General features: G+C 37.8%; 1 protein-coding gene across 2 annotated transcripts in view; it reads left to right on the top strand.

Annotated features, from left to right (window-relative positions):
* Nucleotides 1-21,447, top strand: part of LOC106645573 (uncharacterized) — a 273,368-nt gene that overhangs the window by 171,236 nt on the left and 80,685 nt on the right. The window contains exon 1 of one of the 2 annotated variants that reach the window (XM_014361460.2): nt 6,980-7,730. The exons of the other annotated variant lie outside the window; for it this stretch is intronic. Coding sequence (XP_014216946.2) covers nt 7,679-7,730 — 52 coding nt within the window. The 5' untranslated portion in view covers nt 6,980-7,678. Of the gene's footprint in view, nt 1-6,979; nt 7,731-21,447 lie in introns of those variants that run through there. 2 annotated transcript variants of the gene reach the window in all.

The following is a 21,447-nucleotide window of genomic DNA, read 5'->3' as shown; positions in this document are numbered from 1 at the left end:
GTTCGAGAGCTCATTTTTGGAATTTAAATTCAAGTTGCCGCGTTTTTACTTACTAAATATAGTGTATTTATATATGTATAATTTTTTCATATCACAGTGCCATACGTTCGGCTACGGCAGTGAGAGCAGTTAATTTTTATTTCTCTTGATTATTATTTAAAAGTACTTCAGAGTTAATATGTACATATTGTCTACTTGTAATATAGAGTGAGCTATATATTTAAGTTGTTACATTTACATTCTTGTTTGGACAAAATTTAATTTATTTTAAAGTTATGTGTTTGTAACTACACGTGATCAACAATTTTGTGATTAAAAATTTCTATGAAGAAAGGAAATATACGTAATTCATGTACAAAATAAAGCACGACTTTTGTTTAATTATAATACAATGTGTATTCTTATATGTACATATCTATATTCATCAATTGAAAGGTAGTTAGATTACGTCAATTGAAACAGCCTACCAATAGCTCCCTTACTCTGCCAACGTAGGACCTCAGTAGGCTAGAGAGGCAGCCTAACTAAGCCCTACTGACTGCCTACTTACAATATCTGCTAGGGTAGCCAACTGAGCCACCGCGAGCTCATATATCCTAGCATGCATCGTCGAAGTAATGCAAAGCCCGGAAAGAAATAAGGAAACTTTTATTTTGCATGTTTAACGTAGTTTACAATTAACATACGGATGCTCGTGTATACTATACGTGTAATATAGACATCAGCTCGACACGTGGAGCAAAGAACCGATAAGTCTCTGGTAATTTATTCGAGAATTGACGTCACCACGCATTACTCCGTAAGCGTAATATGCATATATTAACCTATGCAACGTCAAAACTCATTGGAATGTGTGGCTGGCGTGTGAGTATATTCTTGCAATGCTGTGAGGCAAGGGAATAGCTCTAAGTAAGAGAACTGAGCCAAGCTCGCGTCGACGAATTGCGAGTTATTTTAAGAGAAAACTGGTTTGGCAGCCAGTGCTATATTTACTCTACCGAGGCACAGTCGTCAGAATCATTGGGATCATGTCTTCGTCGTCACTCTTCTCTTTCACCTCCTCCTCTTCTTATGTATATACGTGCGTGTACGCGAAAGGACTATCAGCCAAGGCCTTTCCTGTGAGTGCGTCCTTCGTGTATACCCATCTCGCTAACTTTGCTCTAGTTTTCTCTGTCTTTTTTTTCTTCACTTTCGGCGTTTGCTACCTTCACATTATTTCGCTTGGGTTTCTGCGGTATCAAATATATCAGGGAAGGAAAGGGTATGTATACGTAAGCAAGGAGTTTCGGGTCAATGGTACTCAATTCCCAAGCCAAATAATACAAACTACCGACTGTATCGCGGTAGAATGTATTTTGAGCTAATAGGTGTGTTCGAATAATGGTGTTGGCAAGACGGCTTGATGATTTTTTTTACCATACTTATAGTGCAAAATTTAATACAACCAGTCATCACTAACGTGACTCGGTTATTATTCTTTTTTTACTTAATTAATATCAGAAACATCAATTTAAAGTCATATTGGGAAAAATTCATACGTGTTGTTTTGCACGAGCTCATGAATACAACCATACACCATTTTTACATTTTCACCTTGGCCAATTCGACTTCATCGAATTCGATTAACACCCATATTGAATGCATCAAATTTAATTATACTATTAATGTTCAAACGTCAAGTTAATCACGTTAGCGTAACTCTGTCAAGTCCTTAAAAAGAAACTGCATAGCTGTAAGATGAGATAATTTAATTCAAATCACTTTTACGAAAAAAAAGTAATGTATACTATAAAACATAGAGGACATATCTTGACAAACTGTACAGACAAAAGTGTGAGAAAAAAGATAGTCTCTTCCCCTGATCATCATTGACAATTTATTTGTATTCTCGAAGTATTTCCTTTGCAATACCATCTCTAGACTAACAATAGGTAATAGTAAAAAAGCCAAGGTTAAAGTTGTGTAGTAAGCTTACAAAAGCTCTTTAAGACACCTATGTACATCTAAAATACCAAAGTATCAAGCCCATAAGATGATAACATTAACACTTTAAGCGTTTTGCTGTTTTGCATAAGGGCATATCGAACATTTATACTCCGCAGCCACGGAGCTGAAGCTCATCAGTAATAGCTGTAACGGAATCACTATACTCGAGGCAAACAATACCAGCTACCACACTTGAGTGCACAGTATAGTGACAGTATTAAAATCTTATCATAAGTATAGGGTCCCTGAACATTCGCATGAGTTTTGAAATATTGCTTTCTTTGACCGAGGCTTTAATATAATTAAGAACACGTTTACCCCTAGACAATAAACATAAATCAAATTCTCTGCTCTTCTAAAGCGTTTTTAGGTATACTAAGCTGAATTTTTTTTGTACGTGATAACTACAGCTCGACGTGTATCTGCTATAAGAGCTAGCATGCGACCCCTTTTCTCTTTCACCCTTCCACCCCCCTTTCACTCTCTCTGTTTTTCTGATGTTTATATTTGGTCGGTGCTTTTGCGGAAAAATGGGCGCGACCTGTTCGTCTACCCCTTTGTACTCTGTTTTTTGTTCTTTTATTCCCTCTCTACTACCTGAGTATACTATAATATGTCGTGGATAGACTAGGAAAATTGTATACTTTCACGTTTAAAGAAAAATGTGAATTTTGTTGTTTTAATTTACGTCATTCTTTAAATTAAGACGAGCATTCGGCATAAAGTGCCTCATAATCGCAGTGGTGACTCAAATAGACTAAGGATACCGTGGTACAGTAATGATGATCAAAAAATAACAATAATAAGAATAATACAATCAACAACAATATACACCAAATTTTCTTATTTATATCATAGTATGGCACCTAAACAAAAAGCCATTGGGCGGTAAATTCAACGGGCATGTTTTTACGATGGCTGAACAAAAACTCGGCGAGACAGAAGCGCGCGCTCTATACGAATGTAAACGATTGTCTTTGTGCTGTCACCGGACTTTCCAAATACGCTTCTATTTGCACGCCCTGGCGGTCATTTCTACTTTTCTTCGCCGTACAAATCCATTTTCTGCATGTATGCGTCTGTCTGGCTCTATACACCTACCCATGACCTTTACAATAGTACATGGCACACATGCGCACAACTCTATCCATGCTGCAGTTTCGAAAAGCTTTCCATTAAGTTTGTCGTCGTTGTGGTATCACCCGGCTACTCTCGCGTAGGCATATACTATAGTAAAAAAAAAAAATAATAGCCAACGCTAACACAGGTAACACTAACCATTTGCAAGATTTTGGGCTCTGCAGCAGTGCAGCTTACATGTATCCAAAAGAGTGTAGATTCTATCGTATGAGGATAGTGCATACATACAGAAACGAACGTTTTCATTTTGCGAAAAGGTCAATAGTGCTCAGGAATCCAGTGAGACTTATGTGCAACGGCACGAGGGAGAACCAACAATTTCTTTCTTCCACTCTTTTATTTCGCTTTTCGTCAATTTCACGTCGTGGAGTACCAGTAGTGGTGTTGAATGAAGTAACGTTCTATTAAAAAAACGTCGACAAATTTTAAGCACTGTCACTGTGGAATTGGAGAAAATATGTTAATATACGATCTTGCACTTGATAGAACTTTTGCCTTGTAAGGTTCAGATTTTTTGTCCATAAAATTTCCTTGCAGAACATACACCAATACACCATAAGAATAGTTGAACTAGAAAATCACCTGTGAACTTCAGCCTTGATTATGATACCTCACAGCTACCTACTTTTGAATCCAAGCGTTACGCAAAAAGATAGAGGGAAAGCGTGGGGAAAATCAGTCACACATAAGGTATGTTCGGGGACCGAGATTCGGCGCTCAATACTAACCTTCTTTTAAGAGATAAGAAGAAGTAACCGACAGATGCACATAGAATGCTTATTCTTGTTTTAACGGCTTGAAACTAAAAATCCAATTTTTTCATCAACACTCATTACATCACCCGATACGTTTCAAGAAACTTCTGACAATTGGTGGTAAATTGATTGACCGTTCTGTTATCGGCAAAGCACGTGCATCAAATCGACTATGTTAATTAATTGAGCGTATAAATCAGATACTTAGAAGATAGCGATGAATCATCTTAACCGTGAAAACACATCGGAACAACGATATTTACAGCTACGCGACTCCCACGCAAACCCGTGGCGGGATTCCCTATTTTTAAGGATCAATGTAATTGTTGTTACGTGAGAGTGTGAAAGCGCTTCGCGCGCACGTGAAATTACATCGATCGTATCGGTAACCACCCACTCACACACCTGCTTCACAGACGTCTTTGTAAATCCGAAGAGCAACATAGTGGCAACAAAAGCTCTCGTGAAATTCACGTTCGTCTTTTTGTCATCGGAGTACACAATCCAAGAAAATTCCCGCTACTGTCGCTATTGAATAAATCATACATGATGATATGTAATGTAATCACGCTCGAGTCTCAGCTTATATTTATAGAAAGTATGAAAGTGTGTGTGTATGAGTGAGTGCCATTTCCAAAAAGTAAAAAATAGCCTTATATTTGCGTCACAGTTGTTTGAAAAATGTGTACGATCTATTACGTATGAAGCATTGACGACGAGAATATACCCTGCGTTATGGTTATGTACTTGTCTTTTGGGCACGTCAATTTTTCGCAGTAAAAATAAAAATCAACTTTAAAAGTGAAAGAGGAGCAGTCATTTTTACAATCCAATTCAGAAAAGTCACAAAAACTTGTATAGAGTCAAAGCAGCTGTCAGAAATTAATCCCATGGTATACTAAAAAAGTTTCACAACGCCCAGAATAATGAAAACTTTTTAATCCATCGTTAAGTACGGCGCAAGGCAGTAATGAAATTTTGGATTACCCTCTGAATAAAATAGGGTCAAATTTTGTAAGACTGCATATAATTTACATAATTTAATGAACGAAGTGGTCGAGGAGCGAAGCTTCGCGGGGAGTAATGAATACTTTGAATGCTCGTTGTTCAAAGGAAACATCTTATTACATCATCAGTGGGTGTATCAAGACAAAATCCCGCCTCGAAAAAGTCAACGAGAGCCGAAAGATAAATACGTGATACTCGATCACAGCCCGAGAAGACATCACTCTCTCGTTTGCCCGTACGTGACAGACTGTTATGTACCCGTTGAGAAACCACAATATTCGGTTAACCTCGGGCTCTGATCAAGGCTATTTTTCACTCACCTGATTATTTGAGGAGACTTCTCTGCTCTATACCTAGGTGCAGTATCCTGTTTCTTTTCTCGGTAGTGGACCACTTGGAACTGTCCTCTGTTTACGAATCTCAGCTCCGACTGAAAAGAGGATCCAGCGTCTTTCCTCGGATGCACTGATTGTTCAGCGAACAATTACCAAACTCTATGTAGTGGTGCAGAAAGGGATAACGTCATTTGCGAATCTACTGTCAGAGCTATTGGTGAGCTCGAATGGAACTTAGAGATTCGCACTAGTGTCTCCCCTTTTTCAGGGCTACGGTTAATGACAGAACTTGATACCACACTGACTTTTAATGAAAAGGGGGTAGATACGGGAAGAGTGGAAGGGGAGGATTATACTTTTACCCTCCTTTTGTGAGCTTCTATTCTTTTCATCATAAAGTTATACGGCTATGACGATTTTATATGATGAAACAAAAGGGACATAAAAGGACGATGCGCTGAAGATTCAAACAATCTGTGTCAGTTTAATTTGCTCCTTTTTATTAATTCAGATCGTAATGTTAACAGTAACAAGGTTCCTTTGAGTCACTTGCGTCAAGCTTAATTACAACGGAGACTCTATTCATCGGATTGGTTTAATTTTGCTAATTACCCTTGCTTCGAGTTACTAAAATACACTGGTTTGATATTCAAGAACAATATCAGTTAAGCTGTGAGAAATCCATTCAATTATCATGCACGTGATTCTTTTTTCCTTAATCGAGTTTTGATTATTTATGAAATGTATTCTTACACAGAAGTCAATCAAAATTTTCGATGGAAACAATCTAGATCAGACTTTTGACATCAGCTGGAGATCGCAAAAGATCGGTTAGCGATCACATTGTACAGAAACATCAAAACATACGCTCATACTCGTTGAATTAGTGCAGGTTAGCACGCTGATAGAAGCAACTACTGAAATTTACTGAAACATTCGCTCGAAATACTCGACAAACCCTCATTTTTCACCTATCCACAACTGCACGTATGTAGTGACCAGAAACATACATTTTCACGTAGGTATACCTGGACAAATGTGCCATCTAATAAAGAGCAAGGGAAATGGAGAGCGATGTAAATTCGCAATAAGAGTCTAAGCATACAGCGAGAATGCGACGTGAAGTACATTAATTATTTGAATCGTGGAGGCAGTTTAGGGCCTCACATGTTCTTTTGCTCTCTCTCTGCTTTTACTGCTTCTCCCCTTGTTCATATAATATATACTTACAAACTCCACAAGGAAGTTCCCCGCGTGTAACGTTGCCCGAGTATAAATATGTGCCCTACTGCACACTCCACATAGCCTAGCTGCTGCTCCACTACTCCCGGAACGTTCTCACCCACATAAATGTATAGTCGTGTGGAACTATTGTGCATTACCACGACGTATATGTGTGTACCCATACATTAAAAAGAGCGGATTGAGCAGCAGGCGGCAAGCCAGAATTAAGAATGAGGGATAGAGACTATACGACTACCTAGTGCTGGTGGAGGTAGAGGGTAGAGGGGCATTCCTCCTTCGCACACAACTACTATATACCGTCAGCAGCCATATAGTTACGAAGTTGTGCAGCAGCGGAGAAGGGGCAGCGCACAAGAAGGAGCGAGAGAGCCGGCTTTCTCTCTCTCGCTTTTACGGCCTGTTCTCTGCATCGTTGGGGCCCTGTATAGAGCTGAGAAGAGAAGCGTTCCTCCAGTCCAGAGCTCCAGAGCCGGGGCACACGCTCACACATTTAGATACGAACGCCGATCGCTCGTGGTACAGAACACCAGCTAGAGTGTGACGCGTGCATCAGTCCGCAGAACAGTGTCGTTCGAAGCAGAAGTAGTGCTCCGGATGGATGTACACCAAGTGTAGCATTTAATCGCGTTTGAGAGATGTGCGTTCAGCGACGCTTGGATCGCGAATAAGCGGGGCACCACCGGCGTGTCATCCGAAATAGCTCGCGAGCAACCCGATCGCCACTGCACTCCCCTGCCGGTCTCGCGGTTGAGAGTCTGTTGCCTGTTGTTCCCTCTTCACGGTGCTGTTAATGTGTGTATCATCTGTGTGAAAATTTAGTGCTTCGTGTTTTTCATTAATTGTTCGTGTAAAGAGAGAGTTTACTAATTTGTATGTGGTGTTACTCATCGGTTAGTAAGTGATAAAGTGTACGTTAACATATTAGTAAGTAGAGCTGATATAGCTCGTGACAGTGTTGTACCTGAGTGACACACATACTCGGTATTGTGTAGCATATAATATTGTATTTCGGAGCAAGCCAGATAACATGCTTGAGCTGACGAGGAATGTGCCAGCACTGTCGGGGTTGGTTCACCGAGGCAGTAGAGGAGGTCAGCCAAAGGAGGAGGAAGAGAGGAAGAAGAAGCCGATCATTGCAATGCGGCCAAAGGTACTGCGTCTGAGGCGGTAAGCTGCAGCTCGCGTGGGCGCTCGGGAATTCAAAAAATGATAAGGCGCTTCGAAGCAGCGATGACCTGTTACGAGGAGAATGTTCAAGGTATGTATGCGCTGCTTTCTTTCTACTACATTTCTCCACTACTTTTTTAATGTTGTGTAGACTTGTACAGCAAAATAGCTTAAGAGTCGAAGGTTGTGCTAATGACCGTCGAACGATTTCCTCGTCTCCTTTCCGTCAAACACGCGTGAATGAATTGCCATTACAATTCTATTAAGATATACATATCAAAATTTGGGTAAAATTACAATCAGACTGATGATTACATCTAACGACCATAACTATATCATCATATTCACGGAGGCGAGGCAAGTTTGATTTGATCCGCAGGTGAATTACAGCATAGACAATAACTTGTTATACTTCATAAAACATGAAGTGTATTTCGATTTTATTGAATAAAAATACCAACTTCGAACCGAACAATAGGTTCGACATCTTTTGTACGTTGCAGCAGTTGCGCAACAGCTTATCAGAAGACTATTTTTAAAAAGTATATTTAAAAATGAAACTGAGTAACGTAACGCGATGACTCACTACATATACGCAGGAGAGATCGCAACATCACTTACGTAACCGGAAAGGTACGTCCAAAGTGGAATTCTCCGGCATCGGCACAGTTCCAGGAGGTGACTTGCCTCGCCTCGCCTGTACCATGCCTTAACTTTACTCACGAGTCAAAATCCCCATTAGTTTTAATTTGTTTTTGTCGTCTGATGGTGCCCAAGATTGCGTTGATTGAGATCTATGCGTGTATATCTTCACTTCGGAGCAAATTGCGTACTGCGCCGGTTGAAAACGAAATCGCCAAAGATTGGGGCTTCTCTTATCTTACACCCTGTACCCGAGATCATATTGTTTCAAAATACGGTGCGCTCATTACTTTGATTATTTCCGAATATCCAAAAGCGTTAAAATAACACGCTTAAAGCACACGCAGTTAAAATTGCTATTTTTAATGAAACGCATTGCAGTACTATTGATAAAGCCTTGAAAAATTCATAGACGTTTATATTTACGTCAAATCGGTTACAACATATTTAGCTTTTCTGCACTGACGTCTTGATTTATTGTAAAATTGTAAAATTCAAAACTATACTGGTCTCATAGTTTACCATAAGTTGATGAGGTTATTTGTCAAATTCTTATTGACATAATGTATGCAATTTATTTTGTAAACATGTGAAAATATAACACATATGGATGAACGATGCAGCAAACCCAGTTTTCCAAATTATCCAGCACTCGCAGCTTAAATTTTTGAAGTAATAGAGGAGTAGCAGCGGTAAAGTGAAAAGTGCAGAGTGCACGGTAATAGTCGACACGCACAGACCGAAAGAACCGGAAGACGAAGGAAAACCCAAGCATCGGAGAAATACTTAAGAGATTAAGCTCCGGCAGCTTTAGTCTTCTCTGCTCATCATCTTTCTCTAGTCTCTATGAACCGACAAAAAGACCTACAGACACCAAAAAAGCGAGGCTAGTCTATCAACGATGAGGTAATATACTTTTGGCCGGTGTATACCTACTATGGTGGAACAACTAATTACTGACCGAGACAACGACCGCTGCTGAGACATCCGAGCCAAGGCGCTTTTTCATTTCTCTTCTGCTCTTGTCTGTTAGTATCTCTACTGAAAGATAATCGAAATGAGTATTATGTATATATAAAGAGAGGCGGAGAAAAAGAGAAAAGATTTCGCGGTGGCAACGATGATCAGTCTCCAAAGGGATGGGTTACGTGGACGTGGGATGCAAGACAAAAAAGAAATATAAAGGAAAAACGTTGAGAAGAACCAAGGAAGGGACAAGCAAAACAAAATAGCTTTCCTGAGTCGAGAAGAGAAATTGTGAAAAACATTTCACTCGTACGTCAAATCCATTGTTATACCAATATCTATAGCAAAAGCCACAAAAAAAATCTTATTTCAATGAATTGAATTACTTACAGTTGACAATACATCTCATGTGAACGGATAAATAATAACGACAAATAAAGAAATGAGTGGAGACTAAAAATTGACATTAGTGGGCAAGCCTCACTTGTCCTGGCTGTTTGTCCATATCGCTCCTATCACGCCGACCTTGAACTTGAATGAACGTTCTCCCGACTTGATGGAAAGCAGACCTCTCGCTTGGTCTTGCACTTACGTACGTGTACATAATACACGCACATTCGTCCTTCCTCTATATAATACTAATGGCACGTACGAACGTGAATATATTACATGCACGTGAACGCGCATCTCAAGAGCAAAGAGTGGGAGGAGGAGAGGACGGAGGTAGGTCACGCTCGTGTGCTTTTTTAATGGCGCATCACTTGGGCCGAGAGATAAGAGCTCCCCCTTCTCCGTTTCCAGCGTATTATCCATCGCCGACGTGATGTGAAAACTCGTGACCGTAGCGCACTATAGCAGCGGATAATGATAGAAAGCTATTTAGGTGTACAGAGCTAGCCTGCGATGCGCTAACTCGTGAATGAAGAAAAAAAGCTTGCTACATGAGTGGGTGTGCGTGTAATATACACTATAAAGAAGCTGTACTGCACGTGGATCTTTTTTACACGAGACAATATTCACCGTGGGCATGGATATTACTTTTGCACGTGCGTAGGTATACAGGTAACGCAGCTGCATTGAGTTAAAATTATTACTGGAATCACTGAAAAACACGCAAACAAATGTAAAGAAAGAGACAAAAGGGAGGAATGAATCACGGTAAGTGTATATAATAATGGCTAGTTATGGGAGAGTTTTTCCTGACTCTTATTAAACGTACATGCATCAGATGCTCGTTGAAATTGATGGAGGATTTCTAATTTGTACTGATTTATTATGAATGCAGGCTTTGAGCAACGTGTTCTTAAATGCCTTATAAGTTAGGAGAATGAGATTATACTATTAGAGTTTAGCGATAACAGTTACTTTGCTACCGTGTATTGTTAATTGGTACAGAGTGCAGCAACTCAGCTTATTAAGAAATGTAAATAATTCAAGACAACCCCTCATTTTTTAACGGTAGACATAACTGGAAGATAATCTATGTACATTTGTTTTTTTGTATTGAACAGGAAAAATCAGTACATACTTCATATGAATAGGCTGAAATAAGACGTTTTAAAGTTGTTTTTAAAAAAATATTTACATAATAAGGTTTCATAAAGCTTATTATTTCTGATTTAGATCTGAAACACTTACAATATATTAAATATGTATTCAGACTGTGAACGCCCTGGCAATGATTGTTATTCATGCGCTATGATGCAATTTGTAAGCGTGTGAAAATTGCTTTCCACAAAAAACTATCAATAGTAAAAAAAAATAAAAATAATAATGACAACAATAATGATTATGACAAAAATGCAAATACCGATGATAATAATAATAAAATTAATGATGATAATAAACAATAGCTATAATAAGATTCATCAAAAAATCACGGTGAACATTATATAAGTATACACTCACAGTTAATTCAAAACATCCACGGATGACCATCATTTTGCCCTATCTCATTTATCTAAAGAGCATTGATATAGAGCCAGCACAATAAAATATCCCTTCTCCATCAGCAACATTTTTCCACGCGCTTTTGTGCATCACGGCTGACGTTTTTCACTCAAACTGAAAAACGTGCAATATCGCGGAAGTTGAATACCGTAAAAGGAATCAAAGAACGACGGGAGGCAAAAACTTCTTTTCGAACCCTGAAAGTCCATACAATCATGAGAGATCGACTGCGCCACAGCCCAGAAAATGCTGTGAAGGAGTATTTTAATATTCAAGCCGCGATTTCGAAGTAGATGAACTGGAATTAGTCAAACACCTCCCCCTCTCTCTGTATCTCTTTTTATCCGCACAGAAAATAATGGAGGTCACAGTGAGATGAAGGAATCTTGGATTGTTGAAGCTCTCTTGCTTCCGCTTGAGACGTCTGCTGCTACTGCTATTCTCCACGCACTATTAGTAGAGTGAGAAACTACAAAACTGTCGCTCTACGCATATATGCGTATAGGTATGGCAATGGAGTGAATATTTCACGCGGAGCTTTGCAGATGCGAAAGTACTCGCTTGCCCTTTAAAAGGTATGTGAAGAGGGTGAGAGAAAGTGGGAAAACGAGAGAGAGAGAGAGAGAAAGAGAAAGAGAGGGGATCTTTTCAGACACAAAACTTGAACCCAAACTTTTGGTTGGTATGGAAGATGGAAGAAGGTGAAGTTTTGAAGTGACTCTTTCTCTTTTTCGCAAACTATTTTACGTTCCTGTATACTGGAGAAAGTGTTTAAATTTATAGAACACAAGATAGTGCCAACACGACTTTGCATTGTAGGACTATGTTCAAATGCGCTTTGGCAGTATCTGTTAGGGTATATATACTTTATTGTAGGCGTAAGAATCAAGAGCTTTTTATAGTATCCATGACGCATGACAATTACAAAGTACAAGCCTTGATATGATCAGTACTGTGTTAAAGCTTCACAACATGATATAAGTCCTTATGATTGATAGACAAAAAGTATTTTGTAGTTTAATCTTATCGAGTTATTGGAGGTAAGAGTTGTGTGTTCTCGATAATGAAACAAATTTCTGTCTCTACACGTTTCAATATCGTCGCTAGAAAATTTTTCCAGATAAAAATCTAATCAATCCTGAAGTAACGAATCGACTTGGAAGACCAGCAAATGCATGGAAAAAAAATTTCGAAGCATCAATCACCACGAGAAGAGAACCACGGAAAACATGTTTTTTTTTCTCTTCTCATGGAGCGCATGATTTACACAGGAGACAACGAAACTCGAGGCGTGTAACTTTCCCCATTAGGTCAGCATCGTCTCACAATGGGCATACATAACAGCGGTGCACTGGTATACATGTATGTTTCTTATAAATACGGAGTAGGAGGAGGAGAAGGAGAGAAAACAAGCCGACGTGTGCTACTGCTGCTGCAAGTTTGGCGCGCCCCCGATAAATGCTGAAGCGGTTTTAAAAGGGACGAGGACGCCGTCGCCGCGAGGAGATGGAAGGAGGCCACCGGCGTATGCTACCCTACCTACAGACTCCAAAGGATAAACGGCACAGTTGTGCACCTCCATATACATCATACCGGTCTTAACATACGTAAGCGCGCGCGCGCGCGCGTGTGTTAAATATATGCAAGGGCTCTGTTATGATATACTTTTCGCAAAATAGCAGAGAAGAAAGTCCACCCACGATTGGCACTATAATCCGATATGTATAAATATGCATCGATGAGCGATCGTTATTGAAACTGGATCGAATTAGAGCATCATCCTTCATTGCCAGCTGGCATTAGTTCAGCTGGGGTAAGGTTCTTACTGACAAACGAAAACGAGCTCGAGAATTCGAGACGAATGATTATAGAATACACTGCAGGGAGTGGGACTTGCACTGGTTTCTAGTACCTGAAAGACGTTTATTCTACTTTTTCATATAATGATCCTGTGACATCTATTTTTGCAATCATAACACTAAAAATTGCAAAAGCAACGTTAAAAAAAGTGTGTAATAGTTCAATGCAAAACATGAAATATATATGTGTTATTCAACGCTTAGCCATAAATAACAGCAATCGATTCATCAGCTTAAAACATGAGCTAGAATTTAATAAACTCCCCAGGCTACTATGCGATGAAAATTCATTTGTGATAATCTTTTAAAATAAATATCCAAGACCACGCAAAGTCAGAGGTCAAGCAAGTCAATGCTTAGTCGAACACCCTCCTCTAAGTATATGTGCACGAGGGGCATGCAGCTCTCGCTCTTACACATATAACATGTCCAATGGAGATGCTGGGCTGACGAATGAACAGCTGATGCTTCCACCTCCACAGCTCTCCGCGAAAAATTCATATTTATGAGAAGGCGATCGATCCTTGTAGGATGTCGCCGAGGCCAGCGCTGGACGCTCGAAGCAATGTGAATAATAACGCAGGATATTGCTCAACTGGCAACTTCTCGTACGATGGCTGCTTTTTTCCAGCCATTGAACAATTACGTGGGCACGGACTGGTGACGTGCACGAGGGATTAGATTGCACGGAGAGCACGCGTTTGTTTGATAGATTTTGGTTGGTTGATTTTTTTTCCCATCGTCCTTCTGAGCACGAAATATACCTTATTTTTGTAAATTATACGCTACTAGAAGTCAATTAGAAGATAAAATTTAATTCCCTGTGATATTTTTTTATAATTAGAAAAATTGCAATTTCATGGACACATTTGTATGTACGTATAATTATAAGATCGGTCTACTCGGTTTGAAAGTTGCATTTCACACATAACGTACGTACCTATTTTCGTGAATGACACAACAAAGTTTGGGAAAAATTATTTACAAAATACGTATCCTGGGCTTAATTAGACCTTCCATCGAAAATTCTTATCGTGTGTTCGTAGTTCGTGAGGTTAATTTTACTTTATCAAGAGATTTTCCAAGGATTCAAAGTTAGTCCTAGGACGGAAGGACGCAGTTGAAAGGAGGGTATATTTGGAATTTTCATCTTGACCTAATATTTCCTTTCTGCCATTCTTTTGATCCACTTTGCCCCGGAATAAGTTTTGAACGCTCTCACACAAGCCAAAAGGGTTTCCCTGCGCTCGAGTTTAAAAAATATATTTTTTATTTTGAAAGCTGAACAGCTTGCAGAATAATTAATATTTTCCATTTCAAAAGCAAACTTTTAAGTGACTTCGCGAGAACGAAGACCGAGTTTTGTGTCGAGATCGTATATTTATATTTATAACTTCTTTCGTATTCTCAAATGCCAGAGAAGTTGAGAATTTTCTCACGATCGCCTTTTACTTTAAGAGTATGAATATGTAAAGCATACATTTTTCAATATTTTCCTTCTAGCCATATTTTTCTTCCTATAAAATAGTTATACTATCTGCAGAAGCAGTTTTGCACGTGATCGCATGAAACAGTTTGCGGCTGTTTTTTGCCTTAAATGGTATTCCTTGTCATACAATATAAAGAATATCTGAAATCGATAGATCCAGTTTTCTGGGCAATATAAATCTTTAACGTCACGCGGTACAAATGTATCATTTTGTCTTCGGACAACTTGAAAACAGAGACAGTGCAATTACCGAGGCAATTACTTTTCTGAAATACGATGATATAACATGAAATTTCGTTGAACGATTTTTGTAACACTTACATTATGAATAAATGTTATTATTTGAACTCGTAGTACTTACTAACATTTTATGATCTTAAGGTATCTTTCCACTAACTCCATATTTTTGCAAAGTATTGCAGACAACCTTATGGTGTTGAAATTAAAAGTTTGATTTTCCTTTCAGTTGTAAGTTTGCAAGCAATTAAGAACTAAGTACAAATAATAACTTTCATAACTACTAAGCTCACATTGGCTTTTATATAACTACCAATGCTGAAAAAGTGTGTAATTTAACGAACAAAACGATATAAGAATCACGAAACATTTAGGAATACACAATTTGTAGAAATTGTCCAAGATCTTGGAATTGAATTCACACAGACGATCTAAAAAGACCGAAAGCAGGTGAAAGTTTATAACAGAGAATCGAATTGGAATGTGGTAAATCATTGTCTATGGCACCGAGTAAACTGTAATTAAGGGCATGAGACAATATTTTCTAGAGTACAACTAAGATTCTGTGATAGAAATTAATTATAACATGAAACTAAAACTTTGATGAATCTGATTTAAAAAAATTTTTTTTGAGTAACTATTGAGAAACAAACAAAGCTCATTTTCTTCCATTTTAACACAATTTTTGTATTATATTATTGCAAACAAATTGAGGACCATGAAAAAAACTAATCATGTAGAATTTTGGCAGTTATATTACTTTTAATTACTTTTAGTACAAATACTTTCAAAGTTTCAAATGATTTTGATTGACAGATAATTTTTATAAATGACTAAACTTACGAAAGGTCGGAATTCTGAAAGGTTATGTCTGTGGATGCGCTCTTCAAACAAAAGTGAAAATTCTGAATGGAACACAAATTAAAACTTTTTAATTAACAACTTGATATAAATAGGATTATAATATTTTAGTAGAATGCGTCATTAGTGATTGATTGACAATACGTCAAAATTCCGAAATGACAGCGATAATAAGTGAAATTTATCTCAGGACATAACTTTTCGAAATTTTGACCTTACTCGGTATAAAATGATTTTGTTTTAATGAATTTTTTATAACTGTGATAACTAAAAACTTTAATTACAAAATCAAACTTTCCTTACAAAAGACATTCCCATATCCAAAGTAAAAATTGAGAAAATATAAGCTTAGATATCTTTCTCAATCAACATCAAAAATTTTCTAATAAGTTTTATTGGTAGGAAAACAATAAAAATACATTCGATTGTAATACTGCCCATTGCTGCATTTACAGAGATCAATAGACTAAACTACAGTGCAAGTGTGTACATCTCTAGGCGGTATGAGTTAAATTTTAATTTGTTATTATGAACATATTTTTTAGACGCTTTCAGGTGTATGAAGAATTGACTTTTTTCAAAATACACACTTGAGAAACTCCTAAACCGAAACCTCGTGCACGACGAAATCCAAGTCCGTAACTAAAATATAAACTACTAAAAAAGTACACTGAGACAGTGAAAATCGAGTCTTAAGTGACACACACCTTCCATAGCATAGTTCGCATGTTGCAGCTCAACCATAACCACACGATATATTGGTATCGATGTTTAAAAAGCCGAAAGTATCGCGTGACGCACATGTGACTCGAGTGCTGAGCTCGTGTATAAATGTGGTATATAGAAGTATGTGTGTAGAGAAATAAAACGAGAAACAGTGTAGGAATCATACATACACTCTGACAATATCTGGCCAACGGGGAGAAGAGAGCGAAAACACTCAATGGGAGATAATATGCAATATCCCTGGCCTGGTGAGCGATACGCTCGAGAGGAGAGTCCGAAATTTCATAGCTGCTATTGACACTGTATGACCATAGTTCCACATATATGAGTACGATATAGAAGTACGTGCGTTTGATCACATATAACTGTATCGATTACCATCGACGAAACGCTTTTTATGAGATTTCGCTTTCAACTTTTATTTCGATTTGTTAATACATGCCCGCTGACTGAATTTAACTGTATTAAATGGTTGGTGGCTGTGAACCATCGCCACTGTACTCTTTCTCTCTTTCTATTCGTACGAATGTTATTTTACATCTACATTCTAGGACAAAAAAAAGTGTGAAGAACCCAGTGTACCTTTCAGTGTGTTTCAATGGTTCTCGTAAAAATTAAAAATTTTGTTTTCTGTTCTGAAACAGCTCAATTACTCGAATTAAAATCATACACTCTCGATTCCGAATGCAAAAAATGTACACCATCAAGTGGAGGTGCAAACACACGTACACACTTTAACGAGGAGAAAGGGGGAGGAATGGAGTCGAGAGCCATCAGTTGCTGCTAATAATTATACAGCGGCCGTTTGTTACGCTAACGAGCCCGTGCTTCCGCGGTAATCCAAACATTTAATTTGAAACAGCGGCCCTTACTCCACCTTCTCTTCCTTCTATGCTCCTACTACCGTGATGTTACTCCCCGAATGATATGTATGATGTATGATTTTCCCAACGTGCGTACAATTTTTTTTTATTTTGCTTCACGTCGTGGTCTCGCACATCTTTGCTGCGGGGTACGTATTTATATACAATGTTCATCCAACTTTAACGAGTATACAAACGCACACGCACACACACAGCTAGAGGTACATCACAAAATAGAGAGAAATAAAGAGAGGAGGCGTTATTGGTATATTCTCGCGTATGTGTTTATCTTTGACTTTCCACTGCAGCGAGCCTTTGCACCGATAATTTTCACACAGTAGGTATACAGCTCCATCGCCTAGGTATGGTTATGTATTTAATAATATATGTGTGTATATATACGTTATTTGGTACGTCATCCAAATAACATTTTTATCGAGAGCATAAGTGTAAATGATTGGAAATATGGATGAAATTGACTTCGAACCTACTGTTTATCGCGTTTGCATAAGTTGAATAAACAGCAAGGGAACTGAGTTGTTACGTGATGCGATGCATAATTACATAGATGGAAAATATATTGACCGATTAGATGCCGAAGTGACAGGAGAATCATCATTGTTAATTGATGCAATTAAATTACTTTGGTGCGTCGCTGGGATTTTTGTCACATCAGGGATTTTAAATATTTTCAGATCGATTCATAAAGGAGTCTACGGGCTACGACACTTTCAAAAGACACATTGTCCACACCAAAAACAATTTCTATATATTTTGAGAAGATTGTAAAAACAAATCTAATAGATATTTCTAAAATATTTATGAAGGGTTTCGAAAGAACAAAGTAAAAATAACTTTTTTCAATACTACGCACATTATGTAAGAAAATTTCTTAACATATTTAATGGAATATGTTTGTATTAATAAATTTTTAGAACGTTACGAAAATGTGTGGTATGCCAACTAAAATTTTTTTACCACACGTACGACAGGATAGTGGTCAGTGTTGAAATTGAAATATTGAACATTTTGTGAATATCTGACGAATCGATAAAATACAGTGATTTAATGTATTTACGCAATGTAATAAAAACAGGGTCATCGCCATCGTGCTTACCGACATCCAAGTATTTAAAGTCCACTAAGAATTCATGCGACTGCAATAGTGCCATTACATTGCATGCTTGCTTGGTTGCTTGCTCTTCCTCTTTATCGCAAGTTTGAACAAAATGTATTCAAAGCAGTGACCCTTTCGCAGAAAGTCCTCCAGCTATTCGTAAAAGTTTTCACAATGAAGCACGAATATTGTAATTCTATTAATTAATATCGCATAACAAACGAGCGCCCCTGCTACCTTTTCATCCAAAAGTCGAGCAGATGTTGGAGAGAAAAAGAATACGCAACTTTTTCGTATTTTTTATTAGCCACGAGTACACATGGCACAGCCTGCAGGAACAATTGTTTGTGAGTTCCATAAACTTTTAGCAGGAGCGGTAGCAACAGCTCTGCTACCCTGCGAGATAAAACTCCTCCTCCTCTTTCTCTCGCTGTCTCTCTCTCTCTCTCTCTCTCTCTCTCTCTCTGCTGGTGGTGTAGAAGTGTGTCGCGATTCGGTCGTTCCCACGACTAGGTAGCTAAACGACCAACTTTGGGACGAACTTTGAGCTACAGCCTCCTCGTCATTGTCGTAGTAGGTAGATACCTATCCTACATCTCAGTTGGGCTCAAAATTCAGGAGAGAGATGGAGCTGCGAACGAATATAAGGTGATCTGGGTGATGGGCTCGGTATAGAGCATAGCGTAGGTACACCCATTACGATACAGAGATACTGTACTTTAACTAACGCGTATCTTTTATGAACGTAAGCATGCCCATTGATATATTATATGACGTGCTTCTGATGCAGCTACTTTTGTTGTTGCTGTAAGTGACTTGAGTGTAACGTAGCTCGAAACACACGGCCTGCATATCCTTTTCTTCAATACATTGGAAAACATAATAGAGTACGAGAAACAAAGACTGTCGTTCTTTTCGTAATAGTGATATTAAGAGCGAGTAGGTCCTTATGTATGGATTGTTGGTTTACTTCATTTTTCGTATGGGTTATGGGTCATTGATCAATTTTTCTTTGAGCTGACAACTAATCACGGTTATATTTAAAAAGCTTACGTGATAAAAAAATGATTTTGGAATTTTTAATTCAATGTGGAAAAAATAATCAAAAATAATCCTAGTATGTCCTAGTATGTGTACTTAGAACTGTGAAGTTGTTTGGGAACAATTAAAAAAAAAACAAAAACAATAATAGTGTCGTCACCGAATAATAATGGGCAATCCGAGAGATTATCAAGAGTCTATTATTCTCAAAATGTATTCCAGCTTTATTCGCGAGAGTTTTACTCTCATAAATATAAATACCGCGCGTGTTGGTTGAATGATGCATATTTCATATATAAGTATTCACCAGGAAATCCACAAAGATAACATCAAGCCATTTCGGGAAATAAAATTGTCTACGGCTACCGCTGGGATTCGGATTGTTCGTGCATTTTCACGCGGAACGTCCGTTACGCGCACTAGTGGATCTTTTTTTGCATACACGTTTCAATTGTTTTTTTTTTGTCTCTTCTAAATCAAGAAAAATATATTGTTTACAAAAACGAGTGATCGAAATGGCCAAATGCTTTATAAATCACCAAAAAGTTTTAACAAAGAGCTGAGATAATGGACCTGGATTTTGCAAGTGTACAAGTGCAAGTGGCGAATTCTTTTAATTGAAACTCGTATTTTCCTAACTATTATTGCCTCAAATACCCAATTATCTTTGTTGTAACCACGCATGTATTTCCTTACGGTAATAATAATTGCACGTCACGCCGAGAAATGTCTTATTACGGATGTACATTAGAGGAAACTGTGTATACTTATCTCAAGAAAAATGAGCGCCAACATCAATTATAATATACAAATTTCACGTCAATTTAAATTAAACATCTCGCGTACAGCTTGATTATCGTTAATGGCCACACGCTAATAACTATTACTGTTATAAAATCATACACCTTCGCATGATGTAACGCTCACCATTTAAAATAAGCTGCCGTGTACTATCATGTGCTGACTAAGGAGTGAACCAACGAAACGAAACTTTAATAAAACTTGTCACATGAAAGGAGTGGGCACTGGTGGACGAGATGTAAACTTAATTAAAATCATTCGTAGGAGGCCCTGGCGCAGTTACGTATGTATACCCAGGCAGGGATACCGAGAGTGAGAAAGAGAAATTTGGTACATGGGAGATGGGAAAAAGAGATTGTTAGGGTGTGAGCGAGAATTTACATGACGCTTGGACTTCAAATTGGAAAAATTTTTGAATTCCATTAACTCCCATCTGCTTCACATTTTGCAAATTCGTATAAATGCATAGTTTTCTCTATTTCAATTAAACTTTTTAATTAATGATGTTAGATTCAAGTATTTTTTTATAGCTAATTTAATATTCAGCACCACTTTGCATGGATGATTAGATTTAAATGATAATATAGCAAATTTTTTAATACAAAAACTTTTTATTAGCTTCTTCATTGTTACTATAAAAACTTTGTTTCATAATACTACTGTCCATTTTCTTTGCAATAATAAAACAACTCCATACGCAACCTATATTTTATTGAGTGATAAAATAGACGAGCCATCGTTAATTTTCACAGAATTGTGAAGATTGACTTGTAATAATTACCATTTCAAATAAGAATGTACGTAATAAGAAAGCTTTTATTTTTAATTGCGTCAAAATTGTTTGAATAAATTTGAAAAGAATGCAAATCAAGAGGCACTAGATTATCGCTTGTTTTAACCTGACATCTGATACAATTTTGATCAACAAATTGCAACAAATAAATTTATCTAGCACCATTTCTACTTTAAAAAATGAGTCCAACATTGTATAAGTTATGGAAAATAATTTTTTATTGTTCCATTATTCTATTAAGAAATATCTAATCAACCAAAATCAGCTCACCTCAATTGCCACTAAAATTCAACATGGCCATGATTATGCCTATATCCATCCGTGCATAAACGCGAACTCACCATCCACGAGAGAGGCTCCGTAGCTTCGCCTAATCAACGAGTAGCGCTCTGAAGCTCTAAATTACCCTTTAATCAGCAACAGTAGTTGATTACTGACACGCAATGAATTTCGTCAAACAGCG

Source organism: Copidosoma floridanum, unplaced genomic scaffold (genome assembly GCF_036245765.1).
Source record: "Copidosoma floridanum isolate Cflo_tuat_1 unplaced genomic scaffold, Cflo_Japanese_pri ptg000030l, whole genome shotgun sequence".
Taxonomy (NCBI): Eukaryota; Metazoa; Arthropoda; class Insecta; order Hymenoptera; family Encyrtidae; genus Copidosoma; species Copidosoma floridanum.
This window is presented reverse-complemented; position numbering and strand designations above follow the sequence as displayed.